At 36.1% G+C, this 20,236-nt stretch overlaps 1 protein-coding gene across 3 annotated transcripts in view; it reads right to left on the reverse strand.

Annotated features, from left to right (window-relative positions):
* LOC125164301 (butyrophilin subfamily 1 member A1-like) overlaps positions 1-20,236 on the reverse strand; it is a 110,902-nt gene that overhangs the window by 68,871 nt on the left and 21,795 nt on the right. For 2 of the 3 annotated variants that reach the window (XM_047857036.1, XM_047856969.1), the window contains exons 3-4: positions 16,214-16,495; positions 6,633-6,746 (exon numbers count right to left, since the gene is read on the reverse strand). In XM_047857036.1, coding sequence (XP_047712992.1) covers positions 6,633-6,746; positions 16,214-16,495 — 396 coding nt within the window. The remainder of the gene's footprint in view (positions 1-6,632; positions 6,747-16,213; positions 16,496-20,236) is intronic. The other variant, XM_047857110.1, reaches the window with a different exon arrangement.

A 20,236-nucleotide genomic window follows, 5' to 3' on the forward strand; every position in this document is an offset into this window, starting at 1 on the left:
AAGAAAAAAATAAATGCAATTAATATTAATTTTCCAGTATTTAGTTATTAATAAGCAATCATATGTAGGTTATAAGAAAAGTATATTGCTCTATAACATAAAATGTTCACATGTAAAAAAGAAACATTAAACAGGAAAATGTTGACAATGAAGTACAAAATTTGAAATACATAAATGCTATGTTTAATATATTTAATTATAATTTAATAATTTACACCAAAGAGCATCTCTCTATCTTTCTATGTCTGTCTTTCTCTTCCTACATATGCCACTTTTACATACGTCACTTTGTACATATGAGACTTAACAACAAAAAAATTTTTATAAACTATCATTCAAAAAATACATGAATTTGGTTTCTTAACAAAGAAAGTGATAAAAGTATATCATAAAATTATGTTAAATTACCATTGTGTACACTTAAAATGTAAATAAATTTTGTTTGTAATCTCAATAAACTCGGAAAAAAATAAAAGTAATTCAAATAGAATGAATGCATCTTCTAAATCCAATGTGAATTAGTTTATACTTAAACATATCATTATAAAACTGGCCACATTTCAGGTGCCCAGTAACCACACATAGCCAGAGGCTACTATATTGGATCATATTACTCCATAAGAAAAAGAGCAGTTGAGTAATCAAAAATCATACAATTGTATATGTTATACAAACTATTTAAATGTAAAAGAAAATATGTAGTTACAACTATGTATTCTGCTCATATATATAATATTTGTAAATATATAATAAATGAATAAATTATAATAAATAATAAATGGCAAGAGGGTTATTGAGAACAAATACTAATTCACTAAAATAAAAGCTGTTTATTTTTAAAAATTTTTTTTCAACGTTTATTTATTTTTGGGACAGAGAGAGACAGAGCATGAACGGGGGAGGGGCAGAGAGAGAGGGAGACACAGAATCGGAAACAGGCTCCAGGCTCTGAGCCATCAGCCCAGAGCCTGACCCGGGCCTCGAACTCACGGACAGCGAGATCGTGACCTGGCTGAAGTCGGACGCTTAACCGACTGCGCCACCCAGGCGCCCCTAAAAGCTGTTTATTTTTAAAAATCTATTATAGTTTGAGAAACCGATTGCAAGATGGAGCAGAAAAAAACCAAAAGAGAGATACAAATAACCAACCACAAGAGTTAACAAATACACAACAAATACAGGTGGAGTGTTTGCAGAGTCGTTGGCTGAACACACATTCCCCTCATTGAAAAGTGTGCCCATATCCTCTCATTCCCACCTATGTGATGTGCTAGATACCCAACCCCAGACTTGCTTAAAAACTTCTTCAGAAAAGATCCAGGGTTCTGGCCATGACTTGTACTGTAAGACACTGTTTGGGTGTTGTTGCATTCTGAGGTGTCAAAGCTGCTGTCCCTGCCTTGGTGGTTAACCTAATCTGATGAGAAATCATGAATTGTATCTGTGAATCAGACTCAAGGAACAAATATACATATTTGTACTCAAACATTCCTGAAAACATTCTATTCTAACTTTTATGATAACCTAAAAGGATTCACTAACATGGATACTAACTTCAAGCAATAAATTGGATATGTACATGTATACTGTAGCCTCTCACTGAAGAAAAAGTTCTCATATACTTAGACTGAGCAGACATGCAGGGGTGCCTCAGCCAGAGAAACAGTGGTAGCAGCAAGGCTACATTTCATGTTTTCCAGGTATAAACATCAAAGAATGTCAAAGCATGGGAAGAAAACACAGAGTCTCCAGACATAGACCAAACACACCTCTGGTGCTTATGTGAAAGCAGGCAGGGAAGATGTGCAGTTTCAAGAACTGCTAGGCCATTATAGTGGGTCTCCTCTTTAACTGGCAGCTGGAGGATCATGGGGCTCTGGATCTAGTAGTGCTATTGTGTTTGACACAGAGGATCTGATTAGACATTTACCAAAATGTCATACAGATGGCCACCAGACGCATATAATTATGGTCAAAATCTCCAGTCATCAGTGAAATGCAAATAAAGAGCGTGAGATATCATCTGACACCTATCATGATGGATAGTATCAAAAAGATAATAAATAATAATTGTTGGCAAGTAGTGGAGAAAAGATAACCCTCAAACAGAGTCGGTGAGAATCTAAATTAGGGCAACCACTGTGGAAAGTAGCTGGGAGTTACTTTAGGGTATCAAAAATAGAAATACTGTACAATCCAGTAATTCTACTACTGGCTATGTAGCCTCCCAGAAATGTAAACGCTGATTCAAAAACATATATGCTCCACTATGCTTATTGCAATATTATTTACAACACCCAAGATATGGAAACAACCTAAGCACCTTCAGAGAGATGAATGAATAATACATTGTGTGTGTGTGTGTGTGTGTGTGTGTGTGTGTATACACAATGGATTATTATTCAGCCAACAAAAGAATGAGATCATGGTGAGATCGTGTGAGGGAGTTAAGATGGTGGAAGAGTAGGGGGACTGGGATTTCCCTCATCCCTCAAACATAGCTGTTTGAGGTCAGATCACATGGAACACCCAGGAAATCCATCCATGGAGTGGCAGAAGGATCTCTAACGTTGGAGGGAGACAGCTTGGCAAGATTGGGGTGCTTGTATATAAATTGGGGGAGAAAAAATGGCATAGGCACCAAGGGGAGGGAAGACTGTGTGTGCAGAGAAAAATGGGAGAAAAAAAGAGAGAGGTTTTGTAAGTGCAGCATTGAATTAGCATAAGTAGAAAACCTCTCTGGACCAGGGATTTGGGATTTGGGATTTGGGATAGGGAGAGTTCCAGTTTACTTTTTGCAAACAGCCTTAGTAGCTGAAACTCAGAAGTAGGTTCCTAAGTGCATGACATTCTCCAGAGCAAAGCAAAGATCCTTGGTATATGCTCCTGGGGAGGAGGGAGTCGACCCCAGAGTGCATGGCAAGGGATAGTGATTTCAGGAACATACTGGGAGAGAATAATCTCTGTCATGGAATACTTTGGAAAGAGTGTTTATTGCCTCCCTAAGGACAAAATTCCCTGCAGGTGCCTACCAAAGGTCTTTTATCAGTAGGTTGGGTGGTTCAATTCTGGAACAGGGAAGGGGAGCCACACTGATTGGGTTCTTTAAGACTTCGAGTTTTGATTCCCAGCCCAGTCCTGAGGATATGCAGGAGGACTGTGGAGGAGGGCAAGCTGACAGTCCATACTATTCTATAAGGGCTTCCTGAACAGTGTGGGTTGAAGTACCCTGTCTGGGGATAGGAGATTGAGGTATTGCCATTTTACCTTCCAACACCAACCCGGTGGGCTTCAGAGAGCAGCACAGCAGCCCCCAGTGTAGATTGAACCCACTTACAACAAACTCCACCCCTCAGCACCTGGCAATTGCTTATCTACTGCAGCAAGACTGACTGATCCAATGCACCTGGCCTCTCCTCCAGACCAGCACAGCCACTGTTTCCAGACGCCAACAGGTAACAGTTTTTTTCTTTCTTTTATTTTCTTATATTTTATTTTATTTTATTTTATATTATTTTATTTTATTTTATTATTTTTCTTTCTTCCCTCTTCTTTTATTTTTTGTTCCCCTTTTGGAAACAGGCTTATAGTTTCTAATTTATTTTTGGACAATTCATAGGTAGATAGATAGATAGATGATAGTGAGATCAGGCATTTTTATTCTATTCTTATTCCACTTTTTTTATCTTTCATCATCTTCTTTATTTTCCATTCTCATTTTCTAACCTTAGGCTTGTAGTTTTTTATTCTCTGTTGGTTAGCTTTTTCCTTCTTTCAATTTTCTCTTTTTATAGCATCAGGCTCCTTCCATCCCTTTTCTCCCCCACCTGCATAGTGTTACTTGAAGAAACAAATCAAAGCACAGCAGATTTACATTCCAAAAACTCCACCACTATTAAAAAACAAAAACAAAAACAAAAACAAAAAAAACAAAAAAAAAAAACGAGGAGGAGCTCTGCAGAGGGCAGACAAGTTGGATAGAACAGCCAAAATGCAACAACAGAGTGCATGCAACATACACCAAAAACACTCTCTGAAGGGCCAGGCCCTTGACAATGTATTACTACTTTTTAATATAGTTGTACTCTCAGGTACAGGACATATAACAAGCTTTTAAACATGAAAAAGACAGAAACTTAACCAAAAATGACAAAACGAGGAAGTCTCCCCAAGAAAGTTCAAGAAGAAATCACATGCTGCGAATAGCTCAAAACGTATATAAACAATATTTCTGAACAACAATTTAGAATAACAGTCACAAGACTAATACCTGGCTTGAAAAAAAGCATAGAAGACACAAGATAAACTCTTGCTGCAGAGATCACAGACCTAAGAACTATTCACAATGAATTAAAAAATGATATCTGAGATGCAAAGTAAATTAGATACAGTGACAATGAGATGCAAGAAACAAAGAAGATAATAGGTGACATAGAAGAAAAAATCTTGTAAAATAATGGAGCTGAAAAGAAGTGGGAAAGGAAATTACTAGATCACAGGGGAGAATTAAACTACAAGTGTTTCCATAAAATGAAACAATATCTGTATCATAAGAGTCCCAGGAGAAGAAAAGTGAAAGGGGAAGAAAGTTTATTTGAACAATTTATAGCTGAGAACATCCTAAATCTGAGGATGGGAATAGGCATTCAAGTCCCAGACATACAGAGATCTCCCTTCAAAATCAACAAAACACATCAACACCACAATATATCATTGTAAAAATGATAAAATACAAAGAAAATAATTCTGAAAGTTGATAATGAAACTATGTCTCTGAATGATATATTGGACTAGATAGACTTAACAGGTATATTCAAAACATACCATCCTAAGAAGAATACACATTCTTATTGAGTGCACATAGAACATTCTCCAAAACAGATCACATATTGAGTCACAAAACAGCCCTCAACAGGTACAAGAAGACTGAGACCATACCATGAAATTATTAGACCAGAACGCTGTGAAAGTTGAAATCAACTGCAAGAAAAATTTGGAGTGCCCCAAATATATGGAGGATAATGAACATCCTACTAATGAATAAATGGGTTAACAAATAAATTAAATACAAAATAAAAAAAAATACATAGAATATCATTTGCTTTTGTAAAAAAATAATAATAAAATAACAAACACATGGAAGCATATGACAACAAAAACACATAAGTCCAAACCCTTTGGGATGCAGCAAAGGCAGTCCTAAGAGGAAAATCCATTGCAATTCAGGCCTACCTCAAGAGGCAAGAAAGGTCCCAAATACAGAAATTAACTTTCCACCTAAGGGAGAAATAAAAAGAGCAAAAAATACAGCCCAAAGCTAGCAGAAGAAGGGAAATAATAAAGATTAGAGCAGATATAAATGATATAGAATTTATAAAAATAGAAAAGACCAATGAAACTAAGTACAGGTTTTTGGAAAGAATAAACAAAATTGATAACCCTCTAGCCAGACTTCTCAAAAAGAAAAAGAGATAGGACTCATGAAATTACAAATGGAATCACGAATGGAAGAGCAAAAAGTACAAACACCACAGAAATACAAACAGTTATAAAGGAATCCTTTAAAAAATGATATGTCAATAAAGTGTACAATCTAGAAGAATGGACAAGTGTCTAGACACTCACATCATACAAAAACTGTAATAGGAAGAAATTAAAAATTTGAGCAGACCCATAATCAGCAAATAAATGGAATCAGTTATGAAAAATCTCCCAACAAATAAGAGTCCTTGGCCATATGGCTTCCCAGGGGAATTATACCAGGTACTTAAACAGGGTTAATACCTATTCTTCTCAAACTGTTCCAAAAAAATAGAAACTGAAGGAAAGCTTCCAAACTCATTCCATGAAGCCAGCATTCCCTTTATTTCAAAACCAAAGATAACGATAAAAAAGCAGAATTACTGGCCAATATTCCTGATGAACCTGGATGCAAAAATTCTCAACATGACATTAGCAAGTCAAATTCAACAGTACATTAAAAGAATCATTCAACATGATCAGGTGGGATTCATTCCTTGGCTGCAGGACTGGTTCAATATTTGCAAATCAATCAATGTTATATACCACATTAATACAAGAAAGTATAAGAACCATATGATCCTGCCAGTAGATGCAGAAAAAGGCATTTCACAAAATACACCATCTTTTTTGATAAAAATCGTCAAGAATTTTAGGATAGAGAGAAAATACCTTAACATCTTAAAAACCATATATGAAAGGACCACAGCTAATATCATCCTCAATGGGGAAAAATTGAAAGCCTGTCCCTGCCTAAGATCTGGAACACCCCAGAGATGTCCACTCTCACCAATGCTTTTCAGCATAGTACTGGAAGTCCTAGTATCAGCAGAGAACAAAACAACATAAAAGGCATACAAATTGACAAAGAAATCAAACTTTCATTCTTCACAGATGACATTATACTCTACATGGAAAACCTGAAAGATTCCACCAAAAACCTGCTAGAACTGATATATTAATTCAGCAAAGTCACAGGATATAAAATCAATGTATGTAAATCAGTTGCATTTCTATATCCCAGTAATGAAGCAACCTAAAGAGGTATACATATATACCCAAATTGTTCACAAAATAAAGGCAATCGCCCCCCCCCTTGTTTTTTCACTTACCTTTGGATTTTCTAGCACGCACAAGTAGAAGACAGATGGTTGCACCAACAGCTAGGAGAAACAGGACAAGAGTAAGCCACATTGCCCAAAGAGAATCCTTGGGGAACAAGGCATCTGAAAAATAGAAATTGTCTCACTTAGCATCCAGCGTGGCATCAGTGGATTTGAGTTCTGGGAACAAATTCCAATATATTTTCTATTATGTGAGATTATTAGCAATTGCATATATTCTAAGCCTCACCTACCCCTCCCAGCAAATCTAAGGAATTTTTTAATCTTAAATGGGCTTCAGCTTCTTTTTTTGTTCCTAAGGTATGGAGACTCACAGGTTTATTTTATAAATTATCATAATGTTTTAATATGCTGAAAACATACAAATAATTCATCAGATATCTATATAAACACAATCAAGATTTACCAACATTAACATTATGAGAAGTAGGGAGACCCTAAGTTGCTTTGTCCCTCAAACACAGCAGTATTAAAGCCAGAAGTCTTGGAATTCCAGGAATTCAGGCTACCGAATGACAAAAAACATCTCCAGGGGACCACAGGGACAACCTGTAGGGTCATAGGTGGATGGTTGCTAGTTGGGAGTGATAAAATAGGCAGCATAAGCATGGAGGGGAGGGATCCCCTTCTGTAGAGAGACAAAAGGAAGAAAAAGAGAAGCTGTAGAAGTGTAGAATTGTATTTGGACAAGAGCAATCCCTCTCTGGACCACAGACAGGAAAATGAACAAACAGAGAAGGAAACAATTTCTATCACAAACAAGGGTTGTGGGACTTTCTCCAGACTGAGGCCTGCCACCCCAGCATGGTAGAGAGAGCCTACCCCAGGCTTTTTAGCGAGATCAGAGGTGCAGTTGGACAGAGCAGTCCACTCCCTTGAGTGCTATGGCAAGAAGGCATATAGCCTGTCCAAGAAGAAAAGACCTTGAGGGTGCCTTTCAGCCAGAGACCCTTTGTCAGGTGACTGGGCAGAGTGGTGCAGAGGGTGTACTGGGGCACACAGGGTGGGATCTTGTAAGACATTGGATTTGAATCCCATCCAAATGCCTAGGAAGCATGGGAGACTGTATAGTGGGACAAACCAGCCTGCTCATGTCCATGTGTCACTGTGAGTACAATATGAACAGAGTGGTTTGGGACACCTAGTCAGGGAAGGACAGACTGGGGTGTCACCATTTTTATCCCCATTATCAACAAGGTGGAGCTTCAGGGAACAGGACAGCAGGCCCAAAGTGGAGGCAGGAGTGGCCCACCAAAAACCATGCCCCTTGGTGCCTGGTAACTACAATATTGACACTGACCTAACCAGATAGCCCCTCCTCCAGAACAGCACAGCCACTGGTTCCAAGGCACCATCAGATATCAGTCCCACAGTTTTGCATTTTCTAACTGATTCTTGGTCAATTTTTTATACACATGTTTGTGTAAGTGATATATATATATATAACACTTTGTTTCTTTTCTTCCTCTTATTTCTTCCTTTCTCTACTCTGTATGTTGGTTTGTTTAAGTGACCATTTTTAACCTATGTTTTTCTGTATCTCCTTTATTTCTTCTCTCTCTCTCTCTCTCTCTCTCTCTGTCTCTGTCTCTCTCTCTCTCTCTCTCTCTCTCTCTCTCTTTCTGGATTAAGCTGTATAGTTTCTCTAATTTTCTGCCTGGAATTTTTTTTTCCATTTATTTCCTCCCATCCCTGTCATTTCTCTTTGTACAGGATAAGTCTTCTTCCACTATCTTCCCATTTTTTAATTTTTCCCAGGGTTTCTTTAATGAAAAAATCAAAGCACACCTTGTGGAAGGTCCAAACCATCACTACGAGTAGGGAGATAAAGCAACCAAAGTCACAACAACAGAGAGCGTATGACACACTCTGAAAACATCTCCTGAAGGGCCAGGACCTGAAGAGTGTATGACTCCTTTTTAGTATAGTGCTATCAGGTGCAGGGAACATAGCAAGTTATTAAAACATATAAAGGACAGAAAACTAGCCAAAATGATGAAATGGAAGAAATGTCATCCAAAGAAATGCCAGGAAGAAATGACAGCTAGATAATTGCTCAAAACAGATAAAAATAATATATCTGATCAAGAATTTAGAGTAATTATCATAATATTAGTAGCTGGGCTTGAAAAAAACATAGAAGACAGAAGAGGATCTATTGCCACAGAGATAAAGGAATTAAGAAATAGTCATGATTAAGAAATGTTGTAATTGAGGTGCAAAATTAACTAGATGCTGTGACAGTGAGGATGGAGGAAGGAGAGGGGAGAATAAGTGAAATAGAAGACAAAATTATGGAAATGATGAAGCTGAGAAAAAAAAAAGACAGATCAAAAAACACTAGACCATAAGGAGAGAATTAGAGAACTAAGTTATTCAATGAAACATAATATCCATGTCATAGGAGTTTCAGAAGAAGATAGAGAAAAAGGAGCAGAAGGTTTACTTGAACAAATTATATCTGAGAACTTCCCTAATCTGGAATTTAAATCCAGGAGGTACAGAGAACTCCCTTCAGATTCAAAAAGAATATGTCTTCACCACAGTATATAACAATGAAACTGGCAAAATGCAAAGATAAAGGGAGAATTCTGAAAGCAGTAGGGGAAAAAAGGTCCTTAGCCTACAGTGGTAGACACATAAGTTTAGTAGAAGACCTGTCCAATGAAATTTGGCAGACCAGAAGTGAATGGCAGAAAAATTCAATGTGGTAAATAGGAAAAATATGCAGCCAAGAGTCATTTATCCAGCAAGGCTTTCATTCAGAATAGGAGAGATAAATGCTTTCCCAGGCAAACAAAGTTGAAGGAGTTCATGACCACTGAACCAGCCCTGTAAGAGATCTTAAGGGGAACTCTGTGAGTGGAATGCTACAATGCTACAAACGAGCAGAGACGTCATCACAAGCATGAAACTTACAGATAACACAATGACACTAAATACCAGTCTTCCAATAATAACTGAATGTAAATGCAATAAATGCTCCAATAAAAAGGCATGGACTATTATAATGGATAAAAAACCAGGACCCATCTATATGTGGTCTACAAGATATCAATTTTAGACCTGAGAACAGTTTAAGATTGAAAATGAGGGGATAGAGAACTATCTATTATGCTACTGGAAGTCAAAACAAATCTGTAGCAGCCATAGTTATGTCAGACAAACTAGATTTTAAATTAAAGGCTGTAACAAGAGATAACGAAGGGTATTATCATAATTACAGAGTCTACCCATCAAGAAGAGCTAACAATTATAAATGTTTATGCCCCCAACTTGATTAAATCCAAATATATAACTAAAACAATCACAAATAGAAGGAACCTTATTGATAAGAAAACATTAATTTCAGGGGGCTTTAATACTCCACTTAGAGCAATGGGGAGATCATCTAGGCAGAAAATCTATAAAAAAACAATGGCCTTGAATGATACACTGGACCACATGGACTTGACAGATATATTCAGAACTTTTCATCCAAAATCAGCAGAATAAAACATTCCTTTTGAGTGCACATGGAATATTCTCTGAGATGGATCACATACTGGGGCACAAAACAGCTCTAAATAAATATAGAAGAATTGAGATCATACCACCCATGCTTTCAGAGCATACCACTATGAAACCTGAAATCAACCACAGGAAAAATTTGGAAAACCTCCAAATGCATGGAGGATAGCAAACATCCTACTAAAGAACTAATGGGTCAACCAGGCAATTAAAGAATTTTTTAAAAAAATATATATGGAAACAAATGAATATGAAAACACAACAGTCCAAACTGTTTGGGATGCAGCAAAGGCAGTCCCAAGAGGAAAATACATTGCAATCTGTCCTATCTCAAGAAACAAAAAAAAATCCCAAATACAAAATCTAACAGCACACCTAAAGGAACTAGAAGCAGAAAAAAAAAAGAATCCCTAAAGCCAGAAAAGAATAGAAGTAATAAATATTATTGCAGATATAAACAATACAGGATGAAAAAAAAGAAAAAAGAAAGAGAAAAAGAAATCACTTAATCTAAGAGCTGGGTTTTTTAAAGAAAAAACAAAATTGATAAACTCTAGCCAGACTTCTCAAACAGAAAAGAGAGAGAACTCAAATAGTTAAAATCATGAATGAAATAGGAGAGATCACAATTAACACCAAATAAATACAAATAATTATTAGAGAATAGTAGGGAAAATTATATGCCAACAAACTGGACAAACATGATACCCACACACTACCAAAACTCAAATGGGAAGAAATAGACAATTATAACATATCCAAAACCAGTGAAAAAATTGAATCATTTATCAAAAATCTCCCAACAAATTAGAGTCCTGTCCAGATGGTTTCCAAGGAGAACTCTGCCAGACTTTAAAGTTAATACTTATTCTTATAAGCCTGGTTCAAAAAATATAAATGGAAGGAAAGCTTCCAAACTCATTCTATAAAGTCAGCATTACCTTGATTCCCAAATCAGACAGACCATACCAAAAATGAGAATTATAGGCCAATATCCCTGATAAAAATGGATGCAAACATTCTCAACAAGATACCTAAAAATTGAATTCAACAGTATATTAAAACAATTATTCACCATGATCAATTGGGATTCATTCCTTGGCTGCAGGGCTGGTTCAATATTCAGAAATCAACAATATGATACAAGAAAACAATATGATAGAAGAAAAGATAAAAAACATATGATCCTGTCAATAGATACAGAAAAAAAATCTGAGAAAATAGAGCACCCTTTTTTCCCAAAAAGGGTTTTATTAATTAATTGATCATTATTAATTAATTAATTAATTTTTAACTTACATCCATGTTAGTTAGCATATAGTGCAATAATGTTTTCAGGAGTAGATTGCAGTGATTCATCCCTTAGGTATAACACTCAGGGCTCATTCCAAAAAGTATCTTCCTTAATGTCTCTTACCTATTTTGGTTATTCACCCACCCACAGCCCCTCAACAACCCTCAGTTTGTTATCTGTATTTAAAAGTCTCTTATGTTTTGCCTCCCTCCTTGTTTTTATATTCTTTTTTGGTTCTTTTTCCTTATGTCCATCTGTTTTGTATCTTAAATTCCTCATATGATTGAGGTCATATGATATTTTTCTTTCTCTAGGTGACTTATTTCACTTAGCATAATACTCTCTAGTTCCATCCACATTGTTGCACATTGCAAGATTTCATCCTTTTTGTTTACAGCGTCCTTTCTTAATAAACACACTCAGGAAAGTCAGGATAGAAGAAACATACCCTAACTTCATAAAAGCCATATAGGAAAAGCCGACAGCTAATATCATCCTCAATTTGTAAAAACTGAGAGCTTTCCCCTGAGGTTAGGAACATGACAAGGATGTGCACTCTCACCACTGTTGTTTAGCATAGTGTTGGAAGTCCTAGCCTCAGCAATGAGACAACAAAATGAAATAAAAGTCATCCAAATTGTCAAAGAAGAAGTCAAACTGTCACTTTTCTCAGATGACATGATACTCTACATGAAAAACCTGACTCTACCAATAATCTGTTAGAACTGATACAGGAATTTAGCAAAGTCACAAGGTATAAAATAAATATGCAGAAAATGTTTGAATTTCTGTAAATCAATGGTGAGGCAATATAAAGAAAAATCAAGAAATTGATCCCATTCACCATTGCACCAAGAACTATAAAATACCTAGGAATAAACCTAAGCTAAGAAGTAAAACGGCTGTATGCTGAAAACCATTAAAACAAACAAACAAACAAACAAACTTATGAAGTAAATTAAAGAAGATGCAAAGAAATGGAAAAACATTCCATGCTCATGAATTGGAAGAACAGATACTGTTAAAATATCAATACTACCCAAATTAATCTACACATTCAATGCAATCCCAATTAGAATTGCACCTGCATTCTTCTCAGAGCTAGAACAAACAATTCTAAAATTTGTATGGAACCAGAAAAGATTCTGACTAGCCAAAGTAATGTTGAAAAAGGAAAACAAGTGGGAGGCATCACAATTCCATACTTTAGCCTCTACTCCAAAACTGAAATTATCAAGACAATATGCTATTGGCACAAAAGCAGACACATAGACCAATGGAATAAAATAGAGAACCCAGTACTGGACCCACAGATTTATGGCCAACTAAACTTTGATAAATCAGGAAAGAATATCCAGTGGAAAAAAAGACAGTCTCTTTAGCAAATGGTGCTGGAAGAATTGGACAGCAATATGCAGAAGAATGAAACTGGACCACTTTTATATATCATACACAAAAATAAACTCAAAATGGATGAAAGACCTAAATGTGAGACAGGAAAACATCAAAACCCCAGAGGAGAAAGCAGACAACAATCACTTCAACCTCAGTTGCAGAAACTTCTTGCTCGGCACGTCTCTGAAGGCAAGGGAATTAAAAGCAAAAATTAGCTATTGGGACCTCATCAAGATAAAAAGCTTCTTTCCTGCAAAGGAAACAATCAACAAACTAAAAGGAAACTGATGGAATGGGATAAGATATTTGCAAATGACATATTAAATAAGGGTTTAGTACCCAAAAAGCTATAAAGAATTTACCAAACTCAACACCCACAAAAACAAATAATCCAGTGAAGTAATAGGCAGAAGACATGAATATACACTTTTCCTAGGAAGTCATCCAGATGACCAACAGAAACATGAAAAGATGGGCAAAATCTCTCATCATCAGGGAAATATAAATAAAAACCACACTGAGAAACCACCTCATACTGGTTAGATTGGCTAAAATTAAAAACTCAGTATCAAAAGATATTGGCAAGGATGTAGAAAAACAGGAACCCTCTTACACTGTTGGGGGGAATGAAATCTTGTGCAGCTGCTCTGGAAAATAGTGTGGAGGTTCCTCAAAAAATTAAAAGTAGAGTTACCCTACGACTGAGTAATAGCACTACTAAGAATTTATCCAAAGGATACAGAATGTCTGATCTATAGGGGCACATGTACTCCAATGTTTATAACACTATCAACAATTGCCAAATAATGGAAAGAGCCCAAATGTCCATCAACTGATGAATGGATAAAGATGTGCATTATATATACAATGGGATACTATTGGAAATGAGAAAGAATGAAATCCTGCCATTTGTTACAACATGGATGGAACTGGTGGTAATTATGTAAAGTGAAATAAGTCAGTCTGAGAAAGACAGATATTATATGTTTCCATTCATATGTGGAATTTGAGAAACATAACTAAAGACCATAGGGGAAGGGAAGGAAAAATATAATTTCAAACAGAGAGGGAGGCAAACCATAAGAGTCTCTTAAATATAGAGAACACTGAGGGTTGATGTGGTTGCAGGGGAGAAGGGGAAATAGGTGATGGGCATTGAGAGGGGATACTTGTTGGGATGAGCACTGGGTGTTGTATGCAAGAGATGAATCATGGGAATCTACTCCTGAAACCAAGAGCACATTGTATACACTGTATGTTAGCTATCATGACAATAAATCATATTAAAAAAAAACACACATTAACATTACTATACTTGTGACAAATAATTCTCTTATAATAAATAAAAATCTTCAGATACAATATTTATTTTCATCATTTTCTCCTCTTTTTGTCCTACAGATCCCCACACTGACTTTGCCATGTATCCTTTCTTTAAAATTTTTAAATGTTTATTTTTTGAGAGAGAGGGAGAAAGAGCATGAACAGAGGAGGGGCAGAGGGAGAGGGACACACAGAATCTAAAAAAGGCTCCAGGCTCTGAGCTGTCAGCACAGAGCCTGATGTGGGGCCTGAACCGTGATTTGGGGTCTCATGACATGTGCTGAAGTCAGATGCTGAACTGACTGAGCCACCCAGGCACCCTACCATGTGTCCTTTCTATCCATTTATTTTCTACATAAGCATATATATGTGAGATTGGCAACATTCTGAGGAGTGACAAGCACAAGGAGAAACTGTGATACCTTGGATGATAAACCAAATGGGATTCATGGTCTAGGTTCTAGAGACAGACATTATTTCAATTCACCATTTCTTGTGAGATATCTGTCAGCTAGCAACTGAAATCAGTAAAAATAACTCTTGTTTTTGATAATTTTCTATTTTTTTTTTAAATTTTTAAATGTTTTATTTATTTTTGAGACAGAGACACAGAGTACGAATTGGGGAGGGGCAGAGAGAGAGGGACACACAGAATCTGAGGAAGGCTCCAGGCTCTGAACTGTCAGCACAGAGCCTGATGTGAGGCTCAAACTCACAAACTGTGAGATCATGACCTCAGCTGAAGTCAGACACGTAACTGACTGAACCAGCCAGGCGCTCCTGATAGTTTTCTATTTAATATTGTTATTTCAAAAGAGGTACTGACCTAGCCACTCAGGTGCTCCAAAATGACTGTGTAATTTTTAATTGATGATCTAAAACATATATGTAAGTGTTTGTATATATATTTTATCTCTATTTTGGTATATGTGTTTGCTTCCTTCAAATTTTCAACCTCAAGTTCTTATTCTAATTATCTTAAACCAATGTGACTTCCCAAACTAAAGCACAATAGAAATGACACTTTACTTATTGATAAAAGGTCATACAAATGTTTATCCACTATAGAAAAAATATATATTGTGGCTTGGTATTTTTTTTAGTAATGGGGATATTTAAAAATACATATAATGTCATCAGGAGTTTATATTATTTCTGGGAAATAGTGAAACATATAATCAAAATTATGTGTGAGTAAAGAGGGAACTTAACACAGAATAGATTGAAGATAGCTTCCTGAGAGGTTAAGATTAAATATTGAGGGACTTTAGAAAACTCTTAGTTATAGGAAAATAGAAGAAATGTGTCAATAACAGGCTACATGAGGTATTACAAGAATATGTTTAAAGAATTAATGAGGGGTAGAAAGATTTGGAGACAAAGAGAGGGATGAAAGATGAAGCTGGAGAGATAAGAAGGGACAAGAACTAAAGACTGTTGTTGACAAGCTGCAATACTTCAAATAAGGACATTTGTATATCCAAGAAGTTGGGGGAGATCATGTGGGCAAACTAATTCTTTGAACAATCATTTTCAGTAGTTATTGGAATGTCTGAGCTCTTCTCTACCTGTGATATTAATTTTATGAGGTAGACACCATAATTATCCCAATTTAACTGATGGGAACTGAGCACAAGAAGGTCAATACTTGCCCAAGAACATGATGCTGCTAAATGGCACTGCCAGGATACAAATCCAATTTGAAAGATGGGAGAAAACACCAAATTGTTAAAACAGGCTTTCCCTCGGCAATAGGATTAGGTGAAGCTTAGGAGCAACTTCAAAAGATTCCACAAAGACATTATTACCTTTTGAATACTTTTGTGCACTCAGGTATTCATTTTCATGAAGTAGCACAATGACATTTATATTGAAATAAGAAATACAAAACAAGACAAAATGTGACTTTTTCCAAGTTCTCCACATTAAGAGTTAGAAATGGATAAACTAGAATATCCTTCTAGGTCTGTCAGTCATAGGTCTTTGCCATTAAGACCTTCCTGATCAGCAGTGATATCTCAATATATCAACTTTGGAGGAAACTGACCTGCCATGGAGACAAGCACCACCTTCTCCACACTGAGTATTAGGTTCCTTATAACACAAGATACTTCTGTTCTTGAACTTCTATCCATTGTGATAGATGATTCCACATGAAACAGTCCATTTTCTTCTATTCTCTTTGTCTCAGAGGCTGGTGCCAAGTGCAATCCTTGAGGGTCCTTCCATTGTATCTCAGGCTCTGGAAACCACCCAGTGGATATGCAGGTCATCTTAATGTCTCTGTTATTGCCAGGCTCAATGTGAATATGAGGAGCCATACCTGAGACTAGGAGAGCCAAAGAGAGATAGAGAAAGTATGTATCTCCAAAAGTTTTCTTGCCAGTTTACATTTTAATTAACTTCTATGAAACTCAGTTTTCTTATTTATAAAACAGGAGTTAGAAAAATAACTGCAAAGAACTTTAGAGAAAAAAATCAGCTGTATCAACATTTTAAAAGTACCCACATACAAAACATGTCTGTATTCTTTTCTTTTCCTCCCTCACATTTGAAACATTACCTAGTATTTTATCTGATGATTCTTAAAGTTGAGTAGACAAACACTCTATGATTTCATTTGCAGACTCTAAATTTAAAGGAACACAACAGTTTGTGGTTTTCTGTAGCAAATTGGTAGTCATTTTACAAATATCTTTTAATCTCTAATTCTAAAGAAGTTATTTTTAATAAGAACTTCCTTTAAGTTTGGAAATGCTATCAACATCAATGTAGTCCAAACAAACTAGTTATAGGTGGCTACAGAGAACCTGAAATATTGTTAGAAAATGGATTTCTTATTTTAATCAATTAAATTTATATAAGCAAATGTAAATTCAAATACCACATGCAGCTGGTAGCTACCATTTTGGATAGAACAATTTGGGGAATAGTGTTTTAATTATACATATGCCAGTTCATGTTACAACTGCATGTTCTAACTCCCACTTACATTTAGGAGTAGCCTTGATATGCTGGTGTAAGTGTTGTAAAAGGGAGATGATGTGTGTGCCTTCTAGAATATTTCACTCAAAGGAAGGAGATATACTTTTTCCTTCATTCTTTCTCTCTCTCAAGGGCTGGAGTAGAATGGCTTTGGGTCATTGTCAAAAGTGAATTTTCTGGATATGGAAAAAAACATCAATATAAGAGAAATACGTGAATTTCACGGTTTATACTCACTCCTCCGGTTCTAGATCCTTTCTTCCTATAACTCAGAAGAATAGAAACTGGTTTAATCTACTATGTGTTGAAGTTCATTGTATAGTAGTGTAGCATTGTACAGTATTATGTACAATAACCAATGCAGTCTATAACAAAACAAAGAATCAAATTTCCTGGGATACAACTTGGGTTTAATTTTGGGTTTTGGGTTTGATTTGGGTTTAATTTTGTCTTCTGATAGATATGTTAAACCCCTAAACTTCAAAATCTATGCATTTATTTGGAAACCATTCTGTACATGTATTAGTAAAGATGAAATTATACGGGAATAGGAGGGTCCTAATTCAAAATGACTGTGGCCTATGTAAACAGAAAGAAATTTGGAAACAGAAACACAGGGAAAAGGTCCCTGTGAAGATGGAGGCAGAGATGGGAAAGATCCTATCAAATCCAAGAAATGCCTAGCACCGCAAGAAACTGGAAGAGGCAAGGAAGTATTTTCCTTATATTATTCCCTGGGACAATAACCCTGATGACGCTTTGATTGTGGACTCTGGCCTCCAGAATTGTGAAAATATAAATTTCTATTGTTTTGGGGCCATCCAATTTTTGTTGATTTTTGACAGTCCTTCTGTGAAGTTGATGAAGGAAAATTATCTAATGTCATATGATATTGCATGGATGGCCATACCCTGAAGAAGTACCATGAGGTGACTAGCATATAGTGTTTCAAACCAGTGATGACTTAGCTGGCACTATGGTACCATCCAGTGCTGGTACTCATACATGGAATTTTCAGAATACAGTGGCTTTGAAAATCAGTAGAGAAGAATAGTTGTGAGGATAAGCTATAGAGTCAAAGAGTTACACTTGTACTAGCTGGCACAACTGAACCAATATGTCTAACAACTCAATCTCTCTGTGCTTCCATTCTTGTTTTGTAAAACCAGGATTAAGAGAGTGTCAACTCATATGAATGGTCTACAAATTCCTTCATATAAAGTGCTTACGGGGTTGTATTGAATAAATATTATTCATCTTAAAGAGTTAATTAACTAAGAGTACAAAGAAAAGATGTTTTTCCTTGCTGGGATCCTTCCAATTGAAAGGCCATCATCCCATTGTATTTCTTGTATTCAGACTACTTGCTAAGAGTTGGAGGGAAATGTGGTTGAGGATGGGTAGTTTATAAAAACAAGATTATATTTATCAGGTCTTTGTAGAAACACAATAAATGCTTAATTTGATTCTGATTTTCTGGAGAGAGAAGAGTAAAGTTGTACTTCGAATTACATCATTCTGTTTGCCTTATTAAATGTGGGGGTTAAGGGTAGAACAACGTCTGAGTCCAGCATCAATTAAAAATAGGAGTGGAAATTAGGGGTGGTGGGTATGGATAATTTCACAGGCTTGAAACATGTATTCCAAGTGTTGTCTTAGCCATTAATGTTCTCTTATGAATGATCAAGTCAAGACAGAGGAGTCAAAGTGGAGAAAAGATTGTCAGCAGGAGAGGAAACCAGGTCACCATTGTTCTCCTACCATCGTGGGTTTCTAACTGGCATAGGTGAGGCCTACATAGTTTCTGACATAGCACAAGCTGACTTTAAAACATTTTTTACCTATTTCGAGAGTCTGGTATTTTTTATTGTCTTATGACCATGACAGGGAGAGAAAACCTATGTTTTTCACCATTATGAGACCATATGATTATGTTACCTAATATAAGGGCCTTCAATTTTATTTCTTATCTTTTAGAAAATATTTTGGTTAAGTTTGCAACCTATACTTGTGGTTTTGATAATAATTAACTGATGGATTTGCTCACCTGTACCCTACAAGTGTCAAACTAGCTTGATAGTAGAAGACAGTGATGCTTATTGATTGTAAGTAGAATTTAATGTAGGGGTTCTTGTTCACTACAACCTCCTGGATATTGAAACAGTAAAGGGAATGAGTTGGTTGTTTTGACTCAAGGTATAGAAGAATCTTTTCTCTAGAAGAGGGTACAGTACTATGGATTTGCCGGCAGAGACTGCATTTTTATCACAAAGTGATTACTGACACTGGGGAAAATGTCACTCCTCCAGGAAGGAGAGACAGATTAAAGAAATTCATGCCACAAGTCGCAGTGTCTAAGCAAATCACAGGAAAATATGAGTTATTCGGCTAGAGAAAATCAAGGGCTTGGTATAAAAATCTGGCACAAATGAAAACTATAATGCTACACAGCACTAGACACTACACTGCAGTAGTTACAGGACTGAATGTAAAAGGATCCATCCTAGGAAGAAGTACAGAAGGTCATGGATAATTCATCTGGAGGCAGTAAGAGCACTGAATCAACATAGCACTTTATTTTTCTGATGTATCATGAATTAGGATAGCAGGTTCAAAGATGAGATGGGTCCCATTTTGATCAACAAAATGTTGCAAAAAAAGCAGCTCACCTACAATTAGGGAGCACAAAGACATTTTGGGGGGAAAGTCTAGATTCTTCAAACATATTTGTGATCACTTATTATGTCAATATTTATATACAAGTTTATATTATAATAGGCCACAAGGTGATACAATTTCTTAAGAATTTAGAAGTACATCTTTTTTTCATTAATTTCAAATGTGAAAGGTTGTATCTACAAATATTGGACTTGGTTGGAATATAAAATCCAGATATTTCTACCTCCCACAGGAAAAAGAGAAGGGAAAACAAATTTCTTTGGATGGCTTGAGGGCTTCTGGACTTCATAAAAAGATGTGTAGAATTCAAGGGTATTGCTTGTAATATATGTCCACAATGCAAATTAAAGAGCTTGACACAGGGTTTATAGTAGTTTAATTAAAAAATATATCCTTGGGTAGGAAA

Source organism: Prionailurus viverrinus, chromosome A1 (assembly GCF_022837055.1).
Source record: "Prionailurus viverrinus isolate Anna chromosome A1, UM_Priviv_1.0, whole genome shotgun sequence".
NCBI classification, from domain to species: domain Eukaryota; kingdom Metazoa; phylum Chordata; class Mammalia; order Carnivora; family Felidae; genus Prionailurus; species Prionailurus viverrinus.